At 40.0% G+C, this 19,716-nt stretch overlaps 2 protein-coding genes and 1 non-coding gene across 12 annotated transcripts in view; 2 read left to right on the top strand and 1 right to left on the bottom strand.

The window, feature by feature from the left end:
* The window catches only part of STRN3 (striatin 3), a 112,833-nt gene extending 109,452 nt beyond the window's left edge, over window positions 1-3,381 (bottom strand). The window contains exon 1 of one of the 2 annotated variants that reach the window (XM_024551349.4): window positions 2,751-3,381. In XM_024551349.4, coding sequence (XP_024407117.1) covers window positions 2,751-3,032 — 282 coding nt within the window. In that variant the 5' untranslated portion in view covers window positions 3,033-3,381. The remainder of the gene's footprint in view (window positions 1-2,750) is intronic. The other variant, XM_024551350.4, reaches the window with a different exon arrangement.
* The window catches only part of AP4S1 (adaptor related protein complex 4 subunit sigma 1), a 41,766-nt gene continuing 23,682 nt past the window's right edge, over window positions 1,633-19,716 (top strand). The window contains exons 1-3 of one of the 9 annotated variants that reach the window (XM_053928724.2): window positions 2,283-2,633; window positions 8,076-8,206; window positions 11,688-11,794. The gene's annotated coding sequence lies outside the window, so the exon portion shown is untranslated. The other 8 variants (XM_024551353.4, XM_045188273.3, XM_053928725.2 and 5 more) reach the window with 8 other exon arrangements.
* On the top strand, window positions 4,050-4,177 carry LOC112296627 (small nucleolar RNA SNORA66). The gene has a single exon (XR_008427441.1). It is a non-coding gene; the product is annotated as a small nucleolar RNA SNORA66 (small nucleolar RNA).

Raw genomic sequence — 19,716 nt, 5'->3', positions numbered from 1 at the left:
AGAAAAAGAGCTTTAAGACATGATCCTTTGGTTAATTGTAAGTTTTTAAAACAGACCTTTACCCCAAATTCCTTTTACAGAGAAAAAAAAAGAAAAAAACCACAAACTGCACAGTTCCAGTTTCAAATCCTTTCCAAAGCCAAGGGACACATGATTCCATACTGAAATTTTACATCAAAATTAGGTCTAACTTAGCGTCTTTGTATTCATTATTGAATAGTTTTATATGTGTAGATAAACACATATAGTGTACCCAAGACTCTATATAATTTGTAAGCTGTCTCGTTACCTTTCTTAAAAATAAGTTTAAGTTTACAGTTTAAATCCACTGATGTGTCACTTAAACCTTCCCATTAAGATTTTATTCAACACAAACATTTTAAAGTGTGTACAAGAAATCTTACTAAAGACTGAGTACGCTTAAAGCAAATTCAACATACTGGAAGTAAATCTGAAACCCTCTTAATTAAGTAACCCAGTAAAATATTTTAGAGAAATGTATAGAACAAGAGCGTATAAATACAATTGTGAACATTTTATTCCAAAAAAATTAGTGTGAATGAATGAAAATCCCTGGAAAAATTTAAGAGTCTACAACACTGTAGAACTTGTTCATAATAAACAAACAAAGCAGCTTATAATGGCTATATCAAAATATACCAATATAGATCAACTGAAAGCAAGCAAACAAGTAAAAGGAATCTTCCTTTAAAGACTTTTCTGTTACTGTCAAGGGGAGAGCTAGATGAGAAAACAAGGTCTAGGACAGACGATACAGACCTCATAATGTATATACTTTACTAATTTAGACAAAAGACATTTTCTCTGCCACTTACTTTACCAAAGCTTATGAATGACTAATGTAATTGCTAAGTTGAAAAGTGGTAGAATCCAAGCTTTCGTACAACAGTACAGAAGTCATAACATTATTTCAAGCTGGCAAAGCATTAGCGAGCCCAAGCCTCCATGCATTCGCAAATGCAATTATCACAAATAAATGCCTATCTTCACTCACACAGAATGTTAAATTTGCAACATGGTGTGACAGAAAGTTGTATATCAACAGAACTCTAAATCCCAGGTATTTTAAAGCAGACTATACATACACAAGTTAAAAGGAACAATAGACAATTTTGACTTAAGCTTTTTGCAAGCTGTATTTTCAAAAGCACAATAACATATCAAAGCACGATTCTAAAACATTGAATTGACTAACAGGTGTTAATTTATAACTTTTGCAAAACCTGATAAAGTATCAAGATATGTAAGTATTATTTTTTAAAAGTTTAACTTTACCTACTTTGTAGACTCAAAGTTTACTAGTTCCAAATCAAACTGAAAAGATATATACTTCTTTGAGTACATCCTTTCTAAGTTAATCCAAAATTCCTTACTTAAACCAATTTTCCCAACTATTCACCATAGGCATAAATGACATATGTCAGCGAACAATACTGCTGACATTCTAAATATATATATATCAATCTGAAGAACAGGTGCAACACTATTTAGATGCATGCTTTTTTTTTCTAAGCCTAAATATGACCTGGAAAGGATTTAAAAATAAACACAAATATCCCTAAATGTTGAACGAGTCTTTCAAAAATATATAGACATTTTGAAATCCAAGACATGAACCCATAAACTACCAACATCTTCTAAAAGTTAGATAAACCAGCCCATCAAATTTTCAACTTAAGAGGATCGAGTCAGGCTTAATTATGAGGGATCTTGAAGATATTTAATTTTGCTTCACTTCTGTGAGTAACGTGACAAAAGAACATTTTACTTCCAGCTAATATTAAATTTTTTTCAGTCCTTTCACAAAGACAACACAGATAGTCTGGTTTGGCTTCTTATGGGTAAAAAAAAGGGGATAGAGGAAGAGAAGGCCAGGTGAAGGGTACCCTAAAAAAATTTCAGTACAGGCATACCTTGTTTTATTGCGCTTCGCTTTACTGCGCTTCAAAGAACTGCGTTTTTTACATATTGAAGGCAAGCCCCTCTAACAGCAAAAATATTGCCCCTCGCTTCATTGCGGTGGTCTGGAACCGAACCCGCTGTATCCACGAGGTAAGCCTATGAAGAAGGCTTGATGAGTCAGTCCCTAAACTAAAGAAGAACTGAAGGGGAATCTAAGTGCACAGGGCAGCATCTCAGGTGAAGGTACTTAAAGTTGGCGGTGGGAAATAAAAACTTCACAGGTCAGCGGCAAGCCATTGTGCTTGGTAGCAGCCCTGGAAGGAAGCGTGGTTGTCAAGCGGCAAGTGCGTACCAACTCCAGGGGAGGGGGGCAGACGTCCCAAATCGGAAAGGGGGGTGATCCGGGAAAAGGTGGTAAAATGCCCATCCTCGGGTTCTCCATCTCAAGAGGCAACACAAAGCAAGTTCACTGTTCAGGAGCCCCACGCCGGACTCTCCCACAGAGAGGAGTTCTGTCCCAAGCCCGGGAGGCCCGGGCAGGCCGCCTCCAGAGGAGCCCCCGCAGACGCCATACTAAAAGCCAAAATGGCTGCCCCAAGGAAGCCCGCACCGCGCAGCTAGTGAGGGTTTGGGAACTAGCTTCTGCGGGAAAGGGGGAGGAGGACTCAAGCAGGAACTGCGGCCAGAACCAACGCCCCGCAGCCGCGCAGGTAGGCTCAGCTGGTCTTCCCAAGCCCGCGGGATCCCAATGAGGGAAGTCCCGTCCCCACCCCCCACGGGGAACCCCGCTGCCGCAGCCGTCCCGCACACCGACCCCAGTAAGGTACCTGCAGTTCGGCTCGCTCCACCTCCCAGTGCGCCCGCTCCATCTCGAACCGAGCCCACTCGTGCTGGATGTAGTGCAGGATCCCTGGGATAGTGTACTGTTGCGGCCGGGACAGCTCGGGGCCTGCCGCTGGACCCGCTCCTTCGGCGGCAGGAGGACCCCCGCTGCCCGCCGCTCCATTGCCCCCTGGCGAAAGGCTCATGTTCCCCCCAGGTCCCTGCTGTTGCCGTGGTGGGGCCGCCATCCCCGGGCCGCCACCACTGCCTCCGGCGAGCTCGTCCATTGTGTGTGGGGCCCCGGCCGGGGCGCAGGGCGAGACGCCGACAGCTGGGGGAAGGGCCGGGGAGGATGGCCCCGCTCCGGCGGCGGGGCGGAGGCCAGCTGGGAGTGGGGCGGGGAGGGGATAGTTGCTGAATGCCTGCCGTGGGTCAGAGCAGGGAGCTGCCGGCCGCCGCCATTACAGTCCCTCCTCCATCTGCCCGTCTCACTCACTCACTTTAAGGAAAGCAGGGATAGGGGGGCCTGGAAGGAGGGGGTAGAGAGGGCAGGGTTGGGAAGGGACGGACGTAGTGCCGTCGCTCCCGCGCAGCATGCCGGGTACAGAACGCCGCTGCCGCAGCACGCCTCGTAGCCAAATAGAGTCCGGCCTCACCCTACGCAGGCGCACTGGGGGCGCAGTGTGGCCTGCCGTTAGAGGCGGTGGAGCCCCGGCCCCGCCCCTAGGCCCGCCCCCAGACTTGCTCGGGGTTTCCAGCCACCCGGACCGGTCAGAGGACTGCAGACTCCGACTTTCGGGAGCGAGTGGGTCTCCAGGTTGCCTCGCTTACAGCTCACAGGCGCCTATCCCCTGCCAAGGGTCTCCGCGGCGTTCCTGCCTTTGGAGCTTAGTTTTAACCTTGGCGGTCGCTCTGGCCAACCGCAGCCGGTCCCGGATTCCTGACGTTTCTTTTGCATTCCTTGCGTATTTCAAGCAGTCCTAGTGGGTTGGGCCTCTTTGCCTGTCGCTCGCTGTTTCTCTGGTTCTTAGCACCAGTCAGTTCCCGGGGCTTTGGGGACGTTCTCTTTGCGCAAATAGCCCAGATTCTTCCGGAGGTGATGAATGATACCCCGTCAGCGTTTCGAGCCCAGACTTTGGTCCCAATGCTGCGCTACTGGTCACCCATCGCAACTTGTTCCACTTTGCCTCCCCTCTTTCTAATTATGGGACGGGTTGTGTTTTGGGGTTTGGGGAGAGGAACAGGAGCTATTGTTTTCATTTTTTTTCCCTTGAGAGATGGGGAGGTGATGAATAAGTTCATATCTGCAAACTCTGATCGCTGACTGTGCACATTGCAGAAGTGAGGGGAACCAGGTTTGCTAAAGTAATTGTGGTAGAAAAGCATGAGCCTCAGAAGCTTCTGAAGTGGTCCATTCTGTCCCAGTACAGTGTGAAAAAGGAGGAAAGTTTAGATCTTTCTAAACTGGGTAGAAGGAGAAAGATAACTTTGAAGGGGACTGGTTAGACTAACAAGTTGATGTTTTATAAGTCAATGAGCTTACAAGTACTTAATTCATACCAGAATCTTTTGATGGAAATTTAAAAAATGCATCGTGAATACAATTTAGAATTCCAGATGAAGGGCTAAAGACATTTTTTTGGGTCATTAAATGTTGTTTGAGCGAATATAATATACACATAAAAGACAAGGTTAACCTTAAGTACCATACTGTGTGTGATCTTATGTAATTAGATTGCCAGGAAACAGCCTTAATGAACTAGTAAGTTTCTGTAAGTTAATACAGCTAATAACCATTTGGTTGAAAAATAGAACAAAAATAATATTTAACAACATCGTAAGAAAAAGGTTTAATAATTAACAGCTGTGCAATAAAATTGCATATAAAATTGATTGCATTTTTACATTTTTTTTCTCTATTACAAATAAAGTTTTTACTATGGAATATATATGACCACTCAGTATAATTTCTTTTTCTTTTTTTCTTTTTGAATTTTTATTAGTTTATTTGAGCCAAGCTGACAATACATGGCTGGGAGCAAGATCTCAAATGCTCCCACTCAGAGTGTAATCTTAAAGAGATAAAGAGATACATCTTGTTCTATCATATCTGCTCTCCTGTTTTGGTTTAGAAAACAGATTAGACTTGTTACCCATGCTGCCATGTTTTATTTATATATGAAATTAGGTCTTAGGTTACAGTATTATTAAGGATTCTTTCTCCATTTAAAAATGATTAACATTCAACCTGCTTAAGAGGCCCCCTGTTCCTTTTTGAGGGGACTCTTAGCACGTAAAAGTTCAGAAATCCCATGCTGTCTCAAGACCTATACACAACAAGAAACGTTTGTGAGAGGGTGTGATTGACCTCCATGATGTGGGCATCAAAAGAAGCAGAGCTTGCACACTTACATTTCCCACTGGTACCTCAGATTCAAGTAAAGACTAGGTTTATAATCGTTTTTTTCCTCCCCCTTTACCTGCAGAAAACCAAAAAACTCTGCTTCTCTTCCGTTATCTGTCTTAAGTGGCACTACATCCAAACCTGAGGCCTGGCAGTCATTCTGGTCCCTTTCTTTCACTCGTCACCCACATCCAATCTCTTTTTCAGTGCTGTCTTTCATATCTATTCCATTATCTCCATTCATGTCTTATTTAAAACCTTCCCACACCTATTCTTCCACCTCCCAGTACCACCGATGGCCTGAGTTATCTTCAAAAGGCAGATCTGATCCTGTCACTCCCTGTCTAAAATCTTTAGTGATCATCAGATTTAGAACAAAGCCCAAATTTTAGCACAGCATATAAAGATCCTTCAGATTCTAGAAGCTCCTATCACCTAATCTATCATCACACCATCATGTCACCCCATTCTTCTCTCTAGCCAAACTGAACTGTTCTTGGTTCCTCAAATGCATAATGGTGTTTCATTCCACAGGCATTTAACACATGCTGTGCCCAGTGCTTTTCCATACCTTCTTCCTTCAAAACTCAGGCCAAGTATTAATTCCTCCAAGAAGCTTTCCAAATCTCTGAATCACTTAGAAACCCCATCCTAATAGTACTCATGCTTATTTCCTATTACTTACTACAGTATTTAAATTGTCCATAGACTGGTCAGGAAACTCTTACTAGCACCTGCACAGAGCAGGTACTGCAGGTCTTTGCTTCATTCATTTACTTATTCTTTTTAAATTCCTTGATTGGCTACTGTTTTTCAGATACTGTGCTAGTCCCTAATGATCCACTGTGAACCAAGCAGACATAATCCCTGCCCTCACAGACTTTCCAGTCTAGTTTTAGGCAAATTACTTAGCACAAGCCACCCTGCCTTCCTTAGTATCTGTCTGGATCTGTCTTAAAACCGTCTCTTAAAATTTCTACTGTGCTCCCTATTTGAAGATTTCTTATTGACCATGTGTACGTTCACTTTAATTATGTTTTTGTTAATGTCAGTGCAAGCTTTGGCCATGTTTTTCCCAAATCATAGTCATTTGTCTGCAGGATTGCCTCCTAGAGGGGAGCACCCGAGCCCTCTTGTTCAAAGCTGTACCTCCAGTGTCTGGGACCATGAGATCCCCAGTATACATTTGATGAATAACTTATATTTAGACTAAACTGATAGGGATATTTTTCCTTCCCCTTAATCATTTTTTATTAGTTTTTGCTACCACTATACCAGTTCTCTCTTATAGTTCAATGACCAGAACTGCCCCAAGTATTAAAAATAAAAGACACCAAGATTTTCTCCTTTGTTGGGAGAATATGTTTTACACTCTTGACGTTGTGCTTTGTGTCCATGACTCCTGAGGACACTCTGCAATGAGCTTCTCGAATCTTGTCTTCTGTAGGTCCTGAGCTTTCCCAGGCATATTATTACCTACAACTCACCTAACTGGAACTCCCTCCCTACGCTGTGGCTGAGTCATTTCCTCTTCAGTCTCATGCTTGAAGCTTACACTTTGATCTGTCCTTTCTTCAGTCTGCCCATCCCTCCTCCACTCCCATTGATTCTCTTAGTTTAAGTATAATACTGATGATCTTCATCAATGCCTATTTATGTCTTTAATCAATTTAGAATTTTAGATGTATTTTTTTTTCTTTTCTATTAGCTAATCTTAACACTGGTGTGCTTAATCTTTCTGATCAAAAAGGGACTTGTTATTTATATGTGTGTGTGTACACATATATATATATATATATGTATATCAAGTCCCTTACATATATATTATGCCCAGCGGTGTCCAACCTGTAGCCCAGGATGGCTCTGAATGCAGCCCAACACAAAATCATAAATTTACTTAAAACATTATAAGATATTTTTTGTTTTTGTTTTTGTTAGTGTTTGTATATTTAATGTGTGGCCCAAGACAATTCTTCTTCTTCCAGTGTGGCCCAGAGATGCCAAAAGTTTGAATACCCCTAACTGCAAAGATATGTTAAGGAAGTCCAAGCTTTTAAATAAGTTCAAAATAGTTAACACTCAGATGCTTTCTTCACGATTTTTATAGAACCTGACATACAAAGAGTTTGACTCTGTCTTTGAGAACTATATGATGCCCTGTAACTTCTTACCTGAACATCCAGCTGACTTCGTACCTGACATCCTTCTAACAAAGAGCTCAAAGTGGTTCCCAAACACTTAGGTAATCTAGTCATCTTTCTGCATCATCTGAAAAAGTTGTGACAAGTATGCATACCTCCATGGGGAGGAGAGAAAGCTGAGACAAGAGTTCTGGGTCACTTCCGCAGCCCCTAAGTAGAATGGAAAGTGGTTCCTACTCTTACATCAGTGAGTCTGTGTACGTATTTGGAAACAAGAAATAAAATCTCCCTTTACCATTCTGCCTCCTGCTGTCCTACCACGGGCTCAATATTGCTGTCTGTGGTTCCCAAATTATGTGCACTTTTTCTTGTCTGATTTATTTTGTCTTTTTTTAGTTTTATTTTTAATTGTTGACGTATAATGTTAGTTTCAAATATACAACATAGTGATTAGACATTTGTACACCTTACAGAATGTCATCACATCATTTATACTTTTGAAATCCTTTTTAGGTATGTTTTTTTTTAGTTGATTTGAGAGAGAGAGAGGAAGAGGGGAGGGAGGCAGAGAGAGGAAACAGCGATTTGTTCCACTTCTTGATATATTGATTGGTTTTCTTGTATGTGCTCTGACCAGGAATTGAACCCGCAACCTTGGCGTATAGGGATGACACTCCAACTGAGCTCCCTGGCCAGGGCCTTTTAGATAGTTTGAGGTGATTCAGTCACTTGGGAAAATTATGTAGTGTTTACATTTGTAAATATAGAGAACAAATGAATTTTAGAGCCCAGAGGAAGATCTTTGAGAAGAGCTGGCCCGTGTTCAAAAACCAAGGAAGCAAGCCGTATAATGCAGATGGAGCAAAAGAGGAGTCGTCAGCTGTGATCAGCACCGTGGTTGGACCTGCCAGATAAGGTCAGATATCTAATTCTCATTACAGCAGTTGCCAGTGCCTAGGAAAATTGTAGAAATACATTGCAGGGCACTTGAACTATTTAAATAACATATTGTGTGGTAAAGAAAAGGAAAAGGATCTTCACAGATTATAGACAAATAGGCACCAAAACCTTTAGGAAACTCACTATGCTATATAAAATTCTAATCCAAGTTCATTCCTGAATTGTCTCATGGGCACTATGAGTCAGAAAGCAGTAGGCTGTGATAATATTGTATAATAGCTAACTCACAGAGTTGTCAAAATTGAAGGAAATAAAACAAAGAATTGCCTGGAGCTGAGTCCCTCCTGGACATTGGCTAAAACTGAACAACTAGGTCTATAAACAGGAGAACCAAATGACTGGAAAATGTGACTGAATGGAAAATTGCCAAAACTTTCCTAGGTAATAATTTAACAATCTTGGAAATGTGGTTTGTCTCCTGTCGGCGCAACAGGAGAGTGTTCGAAAGAATGATACCATACACGGATGCCTGGCCTGGAAAATCTGTGTCACCTGAAGCTTTCTCTTTGGAGAATGTTTTAAACTTGACACAAATTTACAAAAACTTATTTTTTATAAAACATTTTCAAATAATGCTCACCTTTAGTTTTGTCGTTCTATTAATAGACTAACCTAAAGTACATGACAATTGCCCCACAAAAAAATTGAAGAATTTTTAAGAGCATTTTAAAATGACGCTTACCGATGTCCTGGCCATCTAGCTCAGTTGATTACAGTGCCATCCTGATACACCAAGGGCGCGGGTTTGATCCGAGGTCAGGGCACATACAGGAATGCATAAATAAATGGAACAACAAATTAGTATTTCTCTTTCTCCCCCTTCTCTTGCTCTTTAAAACAATCGATAAAGAAAATTTAAAATAACTCTGGGCAAGCATTACTTGCCGAGCTAAAGATACCTTGGAACAGAATTCCCCGCCTTGCTCAGGCTGCCATGACATACCCCAGGAATGTTTTAAAGTAAATCCCGGGCATCATATCACATTGGTACATGCTTCTTTAAGTATCTTTAACAGATTAGGGCCTTTAAAAAAATACAACAATACCACTATCACACCTACAACATTAACAGTTATTCCTTTATTCAGTCCAATGCCTGGTCCAAACAAAATCTGCATATTTCCTTTAGCTGGTGTGTCTTTGGTTCCTTTTTGATCTTCCTTCCCCTCACTCCCCATCATCATGCTATTTGTTTGTTGAGGAGAGAAGTTTAATTTATCCTGTAGAATGTCCAACATTTGGCTGATTGCATTTTTCTTGTGTTATTTAGCATGTTCCTTTCCCATCTATATTTTCTATAAACTAGAAGTTAGGTAGAGAGGCTGGGTTTGACTCGGGTATTAAGTTTTTTGGCAAAAATACTTGCCATTGGGAATGCAGTATACTTCCTAATGTATCACAGGAGGCAGCACATAATGTCTCGTGGTCTCAATTTCAGTAATACATGAAACATCATCCTGACCCAGCTATTGTCACCCTGAGCAGCTAGCTAGCTGTCTTTTAACACAAATATTGTGTTCGACCCCTGACATTTTCTCCCCATGTGGCGTCTATTCTATAAAAGAGGTTCTGCTGGGTGTTTCCAGGCCTTTAGGGTTTGAGACCAGATCTTTCCTTGCACTCATTGGCAAAAGGGACCCTGTGAGTCATCCTCTCAGTGCCCCCCATGTGATTCTCACTTCGAGGGTCGGGGGCTTTCTTTGATCGATGACTTAGTGATTTCCAGGTTTCTTGGCTCTTTTGACCCTACAATTCCACCTTTTGGAGCCTTCTCTCTGTCAGCACAGTTGTGGTCACCCCACCTTGTCCCTAAGAGTAGGTAGATCCCACCTGTTAGTGTTCTAGAGCGGCAGTTTTCAGCCTTTTTCATCTCATGGCACACGTGAACTAATTATTAAAATTGTGTGGCACACCACAAAATATACTTTTTGCTGATCTGACAAAAAATAGGTATAATTTTGATGCATTCACAATGGACAGCAGTTGTTGTGTTGGCTGTTGTTATTTTTTTATTTAACAATCTAAGAGAAAAGGGGTCAGCGCCCCTGACTGAAGAGTCAGGTACGGCACGTTGTACAACGTCTTGCAGCACGCGTGCCGTGGCACGCCCTGTGAGAAATCACTATTCTAGAGTTCCAGCGGGTGTTTTTACCTAGTTTTTTTTGGTAAAGATGTTGACTGTAGAATTTCTCCTTTTCTGTCCTAGCTGTTCTCACCATTTTCACAAGAAGATTCTGGGAGATCACAAAAGTACTCTGCTGCCTTCCTTGCCTCTATATATTCCAGGCATTTTAGAGTTTAAATTGCCTGCTATTTAAGCTAAAGTTATTTATTATAATCCTGCTGTTGAAATATGTTTATTTGACCACTGCTAGTTATTGTGGCTTTTCTTTTTTTTCTTTTTCTTTTTTTGGCTATTCAAGGATTGTGAGGTATAAATGAGTGTAAATTTAAGTATGAATATCCTCTGGGCAACAGTCGGGGAGGCTTCTTGTGTGACAACTTGAATCTCCCCTGTACAGTTTCTGCGGGAGCTGTAACATGTTGCTGCACTTTATCTTATCGTGAAACTGAGAAAACCAAAAAGACTCCTAGCAAAGGGCAGCCAAGCAGGCCACCTGAAAGGCTCTGCCTTTACCGTGATATCTGATCTGAACAAGAATGATACTAAATTCAGATGTGTGTCTGCAAACTAGCCTTGGACAGCATTTGCTGGGTATGCTTTATTTATTGGAACTAGAAAAGGAGATTAGTTGAACTCACTAAGAGCAAATCAGACGTAAGAACTTTGGAAGTTTAGGTGTAAGCACAAATGTTAAAGAAAGTGTGGTAAATGTAGTGGTATGGGTTCTGCTGTCTTAAAAATTCCACAGTATCAGATTGAGCCACTTCTGAGGTATTTTAGGCTCCACGTTGAGATGAACTAAAAGTAAATAGTCTGATAGAATTGCGCCTTTGGTATTATGCTGCAGGGTCAAGATTGAACTGCTAAAATACCCATATTAACCAGTAAATGCTTTTGTATGGAGAGTCAGAGCTAGGTTTACATCACTAGTGAACAGGCAGTGAAACTGTTCATCCCTGTTGTTACAGCCATCACTGAATTACTAGAGTCTTGAAGCAAACCTGGAGCTAAAGGGCAGAGGAGAGAGCCCAGATGCCAGTGTCAGGCCAGCAGGAATTGGGTCCTTCCTCCACCATTTTACTGAGTGAACTCTGGCAAGTGACTAAGTTTCTCTATAAAATGAAGATAAAAACAGTCTCTAACTCCTAGAGCTATTATGACAATTAAATGAATAGAGGTAAAGTGTTCAAAACAGCACCTGGCTGTTTAGTAAGCTCTGTGTAAGTGTTTTCTACTATCCTTGTCTCTCTTCATGAGTTGGTGTATTGGGTCATATTCCACATGATATGACAGAGTGGATGCTGCCTTTCAGGTTGTAGCAGTGGAGGTCTTTCACGACCATCATCAAACACTGGGAACTTTCATTACTTGAATTAGAGTTAGCTGTGGCCATGTCACTAACAAAAAAGATCCTGTTGGGTAAGTAAACTGATTCCCAAATTGGGATTTAATATAATTTTGTTTCATTGCTGCTTTCAGAGTGATGATCTGCAAAGAGAATTTGTTATTGGAGCCATAATCTTCCAAGTGATATCTTCAGGCTCCAAAAATACTGATGTAGCTTTTAATAGTGCTTGATTCTAACTCAGGACATGCTTCAGGATGATTTTAATACCTTTAATGCACAGCTCTAGTTTCATAGTATTATTTTCTTGTATGCTTTTTTAATGAAAAAAAATCACATGATATCTAATTTTCCCTCCAGGTGATGTGAAAGTTAGGATAAAAGACTTTATAATGTTGAAACAAATTAATTTCCGATACATAATGGAGTGATTATTTTATATAAACATTTTTTATAATTTCAGCATAGCACTTAAATTTACATTTACATTCGACTTCTTAGAGATCTATTTTGTGTAAAGTGAGATTCCTATGCACCCAGGTGAAGTTTTGTTTACTTATTTGTTTCTTCTTTGTCACAAAACTATAGGAGCCATCAGCATATCAAATTATAATTTTAAATTCCTTTAGTTTGATTTGAATTTAAAATCTGTAATGTTGTATTTGACTCTATAAGAGCACTTTATAAGCCTGTCATTTGAAACCTCATGCAATACTACTGAGTCACTCACTACTGTTCAGAAGAGGGAAAAATGTATAAGAAAAAATCTATCTTTATATGTCTTTAAGTTTTATGGGAAATCAGATGTCCAACAAGAATTAATAAAAATCCTTATAAATTAAGAAATTCAGAAGTTAAATTTATCTCAATCCAGAACATCTGGTTTTAAGCAGTTGCTAATTTGACAGGGAAACTTGATTCACCATTTTATAGGAATAGGAAGCATTACATAGTAATCCTCCTTCTGTCCTGGAGTTCCTCTTTATGACACATTGTAACAGCACAGTATCAAATCTCCCTGCTGGAGCATCCCAGCTGGGAGATTTCTAAATCTATAGTCTCCATTGCTTCTTTAAAACTAAGATATTGGGTGTCATTTTAATCCAAAAATTCAATGAAGATTTTCAGTCATTAAACACAAATATTTACTTTGTGTGGCTAAATTTAACCAAAGAATTTAGAATAAGAGTACCCATACAGGGGTATTTCTTCTCCATTTCTAACCCAAGCCCACGTTGTGTTAAAGTAAAAAATTTAGTTCCCTATTTTAGGGGGACTTCCGGCCAAGATGGAAGCATAGGTAGACACACTGTGCCTCCACGCACAACCAAAAGAAGGAAAACAACAATTTAAAAACAAAAAACGACCAGAATGGATAGAAAATTGAACTGTATGGAAGTCTGACAACCAAGGAGATAAAGAAGAAACATTCATCCAGACCGCTAGAGGGGCTGAGACCGGCAGCTACGTGCCGTGAGGCAGTGGCTGGCAGACCAGCAACAGACTGTGCAACTCAGAGTTCCAGCACAAGCAAACAAAGCCTCAAACCACTGACTGAAAACACCTGTGGGGGCTCAGGCGGCAGCAGGAGAAACTCCCAGCCTCACAGGAGAGGTCATTGGAGAGACCCACAGGGTCCTAGAACGTACACAACCCCTCCCACTCGGGAAGCAGCACCAGAGGGGCCCAGTTTGATTGTGGGTAGCAGAGGGAGTGACTGAAAACCGGCAGAGAGTGGAGCAGGCACCATTGCTCCCTATTGGTCCCCTCCCCCACGTACAGCATCACAGCAGAGCAACCAGCGTTACCCGGCCCTGGTGAACACCTAAGGCTCCGCCCCTTTATGTAACAGGTGCACCAAGACCAAAAAAAAAGGCCCAAATGAAAGAACAGATCAAAGCTCCAGAAAAAATACACCTAAGCAAAGAAGAGATAGTCAACCTATCAGATGCACAGTTCAAAACACTGGTAATCAGGAAGCTCACAGAATTGGTTGAATTTGGTCACAAATTAGATGAAAAAGTAAAGGCTATGCTAAGAGAAACAAAGGAAAATGTACAGGGAACCAATAGTGATGGGATGGAAACTGGAACTCAAATCAACAATGTGGACCAGAAGGAAAAAAGAAACATCCAACCAGAAAAGAATGAAGAAACAAGAATGCAAACAAATGAAGAGAGGCTTAATTTAGGAACCTCCAGGACATCTTGAAACGTTCCAACATCCCAATTATAAGGGTGCCAGAAGGAGAAGAGGAGGAGCAACAAATTGAAAACTTATTTGAACAAATAATGAAGGAGAACTTCCCTAATCTGGCAAAGGAAATAGACTTCCAGAAAGTCCAGGAAGCTGAGAGAGTCCCAAAGAAGTTGGACCCAAGGAGGAACACACCAAGGCACATCATAATTACATTAGCCAAGATTAAGGATAAGGAGAGAATCTTAGAAGCAGCAAGAGAAAAGGACACAGTTACCTACAAAGGACTTCCCATAAGACTGTCAGCTGATTTCTCCAAAGAGACCTTACAGGCAAGAAGGGGCTGCAAAGAAGTATTCCAAGTCATGAAAGACAAGGACCTACATCCAAGATTGCTCTATCCAGCAAAGCTATCATTTAGAATGGAAGGGAAGATAAAGTGCTTCTCAGATAAGGTCAAGTTAAAGGAGTTCATCATCACCAAGCCCTTATTATATGAAATGTTAAAGGGAGTTACCTAAGAAAAAGAAGATAAAAAATAGGAACAGTAAAAATGACAGCAAACTCAGTTATTAACAACCACACCTAAAACAAAAACAAAAGAAAACTAAGCAAACAACTAGAGCAGAAACAGAACCACAGAAATGGAGATCACATGGAGGGTTATCAATAGGGGATTGGGAGGGAGAGAGAGGGGAAAAAGGTACAGAGAATAAATAGCATAAATGATAGGTGGAAAATAGACAGGGGAAGGGTAAGAATAGCGTAGGAAATGTAGAAGCCAAAGAACTTATAAATATGACCCATGGACATGAACTATGGGGGGGGAATGTGGGAGGGAGGGGGTGTGCAGGATGGAGTGGAATGAAGGGGGGAAATGGGACAACTGTAATAGCATAATCCAGAAAATATATTTTTTTAAAAAAGAATGCATCTGGCAGCTCTCATCAATAAATCAACAAACAGTACCTGTTGGCAAGGATGTGGAGAAAAGGGAATCCTCGTGCACTGTTTGTGGGAATGAAGACTGGGGCAGCCACTATAGAAAACAGTATGGAGTGTACTCAAAAAATTACAAATGGAGGCCCTGGATGGTGTGACTCAGTGGATTGAGTGCCGGCCTGCAAACCAAAGGGTTGCTGGTTCCATTCCCAGTCAGGGCACATGCCTGGGTTATGGGCCAGGTCCCCAGTGGGAGGCACGTGAGAGGCAACTACACATTAATGTTTCTCTCCCTTGCTTTCTCCTTCCCTTCCCCTCTCTCTAAAAATAAATAAATAAAAATCTTAAAAAAAATTTTTAGTTCCCTATTTTAAATTTCAAAATAAATTAGCTGATTCTAAAACCAAATTAAAAAAAGATAATTTTAGGAGAAAAAAATTAATTTTGAAAGGTACATGGAATATCCATTGTCTGTAATAATGAAGGCTGAGTACAGTTACTTGCCCCAAAGCAGATTTTCTATCCTCAGAAGAGTGGAAGGTGAGATATCCAATAACAATAATAGGCTCATGCGAACCCAGCCACCAAGAGTTTGTGTCATTAAGCTGTGCACGCCTCCTGCCACCACCAAGCCTGATTGTCGGTACCTCTCTGGCAGATGACTGGTGGCCAGACTATTCTCAATCCCTCCACCCCCCCACTCCACACACATGCCTACACTTACACACACAGATGACTAACGAACAAAAATAAAACAAGCACTTTCAAATAGACAATGTAATGGCCTATTAATAGTATGTAAATTCCTTATCCTCAGTTTTTGAAATACTATTTTTCTTCCCCCTGCCTTAATCATGTTCCTAGTAAAGACCTTAAAAGTTTTTCCATTCACCCCCATAATTTAGGATAGGAAATCTGATACTTGAACATGTCCAAAAATACATTATCTACCCTTTTCAGTAAAAATTCCAGCTTGTCTCTGCTTTATTTATTTATGTTTTAAAGTTACATCTAACCATACTTATTTGGAGACTTACATTGTGTTTTGGACCAGAATTTAATTACACTTTTTAATAAATTTACCAAAATGGCTTTAGATCAAGATCTGAGAGATACATGAAGCTTTAGAGATTTTTCAGATATACTGTTAAGGGTTATTCTCAAAGTTCTCTCCTAATTCTTCTGCAGAACTGATAGCTTCAGGACTTCCACAAGTCTTGAGTTTGATTGGAATTTAAGATTTTAAAGGGTTTGGGCTACTTTAAAAAGTATTTGAGTAAAAAATAAAGCAGCATACATATAAATGTGTTTAATGCCAAATGAATCAAATGTTGAAATATTTGAGTGACCCAGAGATTTAACAGCAGTAGAAGTCCCAGCTGAAGCTACTGAAAATGTACCCTGAATCATAGAGAGGGTTAGATAGACAAGGGCCAGGAGGAAGATGGAAAGAAAGGCAGAATGGGCGACAAGTCTCTTGAAGGCACATTTCAGTAGAACGGCAATAGGAAGAGTCTGTTAGGAAGAATATCTAGCTCACACTGGGAGGAAGAGGAGGAACAAGGGGGACTCTGTGCAGTGCTTTACTTTCCCTTTATCTCCTCCAGCCCTCCCAGTCAGTCTGCGAGGCAGCTGTCATTCGCAGGTGACAGATGAGGAGATCAAATCAATGTGGAATTCTGCTAAATACTGAAGCAAAGAAACAAATTGTTTTAGTGTCTCAAAAAAAAAGTATATAACATATTACAGACTCTGAGTTAAGTGCTCCAAATTAGATGACAATCTGTTATTGATCTGTGGTTTCCTCTCATGGAAGCATGGAGAAGCGCTCAGGAGGTCTATGGAATGAATTGACAGGGTGGCAAACAGAACCTAGCAGGTCTATTTCCATAGTTCCTGTGTTTGGGCCATACTAATTGATGCTCTCAGCACATCCATTTTGAAAAACAATATATTTTAAAGAGATATGACATTTAGAAATGCCACAATAAATGAAACAACTTCATTATTCAAAGTAAAACATTTTTTAGTTGAGTAATTTTGCAAAGTTATATAATGTAGCTCAACTTTTAAACAGACTTTTTGTGTGTGGCATTAAAAGTAACACTCCTTCAGCCCTGGCCCAGCCGTGTGTCTCAGCACGCCAAGGTTGCCAGTTCGCTCTCTGGTTGGGGCACACACAAGAATCAGCCAATGAAAGCATCAAAATTGCTGTTTCTCTCTCTGCTCTCTCTAAAAAAACCAACAAATAAAAAATTTTTTTTAAGTAACACACTTCTTAAAACTGGGGAAATAATGTAAGGATTGAGAATAAAATTGCCCCTAGTCCTACCACCTAGGTTTAAGGAAAAAACATTTTGGTATAATTCCTTCCTCTTCTGCTTATCATTATAATTCCTTCCTTTTCTGCTTTTCTGCTTAGTATCCTGCTTATATTTCATGCTAGCTCTGAACTGTGTGCAATATATGTATGTAATGAATGACTTTTAGTAAATTTATAAAGTTGTACAAATCCACAATCTAGTGTTAAATGATTTACATCATCCCAAAAAGAAATCCCATACCCAATTTGCTCTAAACTTCCCTCTCCTGGTCGTAGGTGACCACCAATATAATTTCTACCTATAGATTTGCCTTTTCTGGATATTTTATATTAATGGAATTATATAATAGGTAGAATTTTGCAACTGACTTCTTTCACTTAACAATGTTTTCAAGATTGATCCATTCTTTGTAGCATGTAGCAGTGTTTTGTTCCTTTTTATTACTGGATTTTCTTCCATTGTATATAGATATACCATGTTTTGTTTATCTCTTCATTAGCTGATGTACATTTGGGTTGTTTCCACTTTGGGGCTATTATGAATAATAATTCTGTGAACATTCATGTTGAAGTCTTTTCTGTGCACATATGTTTTTGGTTCTTGGGTATATACATAGGAGTAGAATTGCTGGATAATATGATAAATTTGTGTTTAACTTTTTAACAAACCTCCAAATTGTTTTTCGAAGTAGCTATAACATTTACGTTCCCACCAGCACTGTATGGGGGTTCCAGTGTCTTCATATCCTGGCCAGCACTTATTTTCTGCCTTTTTAATTATAGACATTCAAGTGGGTGTGAGATAGTAGTGGTTTTAATTGGCATTTTACTAAGGAGTAATGATGCTGAACATCTTTACAAGTGCTTATTAGCCATTCATGTATCCTCTTTGTTCAAATGTATTTTCAGATCTGTTGTTCATTTTTTAATTGTGTTGCTTGTCTTCCTGTTAAGGTTTATAATCTAGTATGTTATTTGTTGTTCAAATAATTCTAGCTTAGGCATTGGAGCTCTTCCCAATTGTCTGGTGTATCTATCTCTTTTTTTAAACAGCTTTACAAGATATAATTCACATACCATACAGCTCACCCATTCAAAGTTTACAATTTGATGGCTTCTATACTCTCCTATACTCACATGTTTGTACAACCATCACCAGAACTCTACACCCCTTAGCCCTCCCCCTTTGACCCTCCATCCCCTGGCGACCTTTAATCGACTTGCCAACTCTGTAGATTTGCCTATTCTGGACATTCTGGGTAAGCTGAATCATGAAATGTGTTGTCCTGGTGACTGACTTCTTTTACTTAGCATAATGTTTTCAAGGTTCATCTCTCTGGTCTGTTTCTTTTTTGTTTTATTTCTTATTGTTTTTGTGTGATTTCTATCTGATCTCTCTCTTTTTTTTAATCCTCACCCAAGGATATGTTTATTGATTTTAGAAAGAGGAAGGGGGGTGGGAGAGAGAGAGAGAGACATTGATGTGAGAGAAACATCTATCAGTTGCCTCCCATAGGTGCCTGGACCAGGGATTGAACCCACAACCTAGGTATGTGTCCTGACCAGGAATCAAATTCTCAACCTTTTAGTGTATGGGACAACACTCCACTCGACCAGAGTTCTGTTCGGTCTCTTTAATCTTTAGCTGTTTAGATGTTCCCTCTACATACTTGTAATCCATGTGAGTGTAGAATTTAGTGTTCTCATACTGTGACAACATTATTTTATCTACATTTTTCTATTCTACTGCAGAGTCTGCATATTTATTTTATGGTGAAAATACATCAAGTTAGTGTTCATTCAACACTTCATTTAAGGGACCACTAATTATATATATAAAAACATGTATTATGTATATAATATTTATATCATAAATTATATAATATATATGAATTTCAAAGTGAATTCCCATATACTCACCACCTCGATGCTACCATAAATATTTTACTGTACTTACTTTATTGTATATCTAACCATTCATCTGTCTATCCATCAATTTATCTTAGTTTTTAGTTCATTTCAAAATAAAGTATAGATATCAATACACTTCCCCGAAATACTTCAACATTTATATCATTAAGTAGAATATTAGTTTCTTTTTATAAAATTTACATGTAATAAAACAGCCTGAGCAGGGTGGCTCAGTTGGTTGGGTGTCATCCCACAAAGTGAAAGGTCACAGGTTTGATTCTGAGTCAGGGCACACGCCAGGGTTGCAGGTGTGGTCCCCCATCAAGGTGCATACAAAAGGGAACTGACTGATGATTTTCTCTCATATTGATGTTTTTCCCCCTCTCTTTCTCCCTCCCTTTCCCTCTCTCTAAAAATAAATAAATAAAATCTTTTTTAAAATTTACGTATAATAAATGCATGAATCTTTAAAGTACAATTGCTGAATTTTGAAAAATCCATGCATCTTTTTTTATTTTTTAATATATTTATTGATTATGCTATTACAGTTGTCCCATTCCCCCCCCCCACTCCACTCCATCCTGCCCAACCCCTCCCCCCTACATTCCCCCCCTATAGTTCATG

This window comes from Desmodus rotundus, chromosome 7 (assembly GCF_022682495.2).
Source record: "Desmodus rotundus isolate HL8 chromosome 7, HLdesRot8A.1, whole genome shotgun sequence".
NCBI classification, from domain to species: Eukaryota; Metazoa; Chordata; class Mammalia; order Chiroptera; family Phyllostomidae; genus Desmodus; species Desmodus rotundus.
The sequence above is the reverse complement of the archived record's forward strand: the minus strand, read 5'-3'. Positions and strand labels throughout refer to the sequence as shown.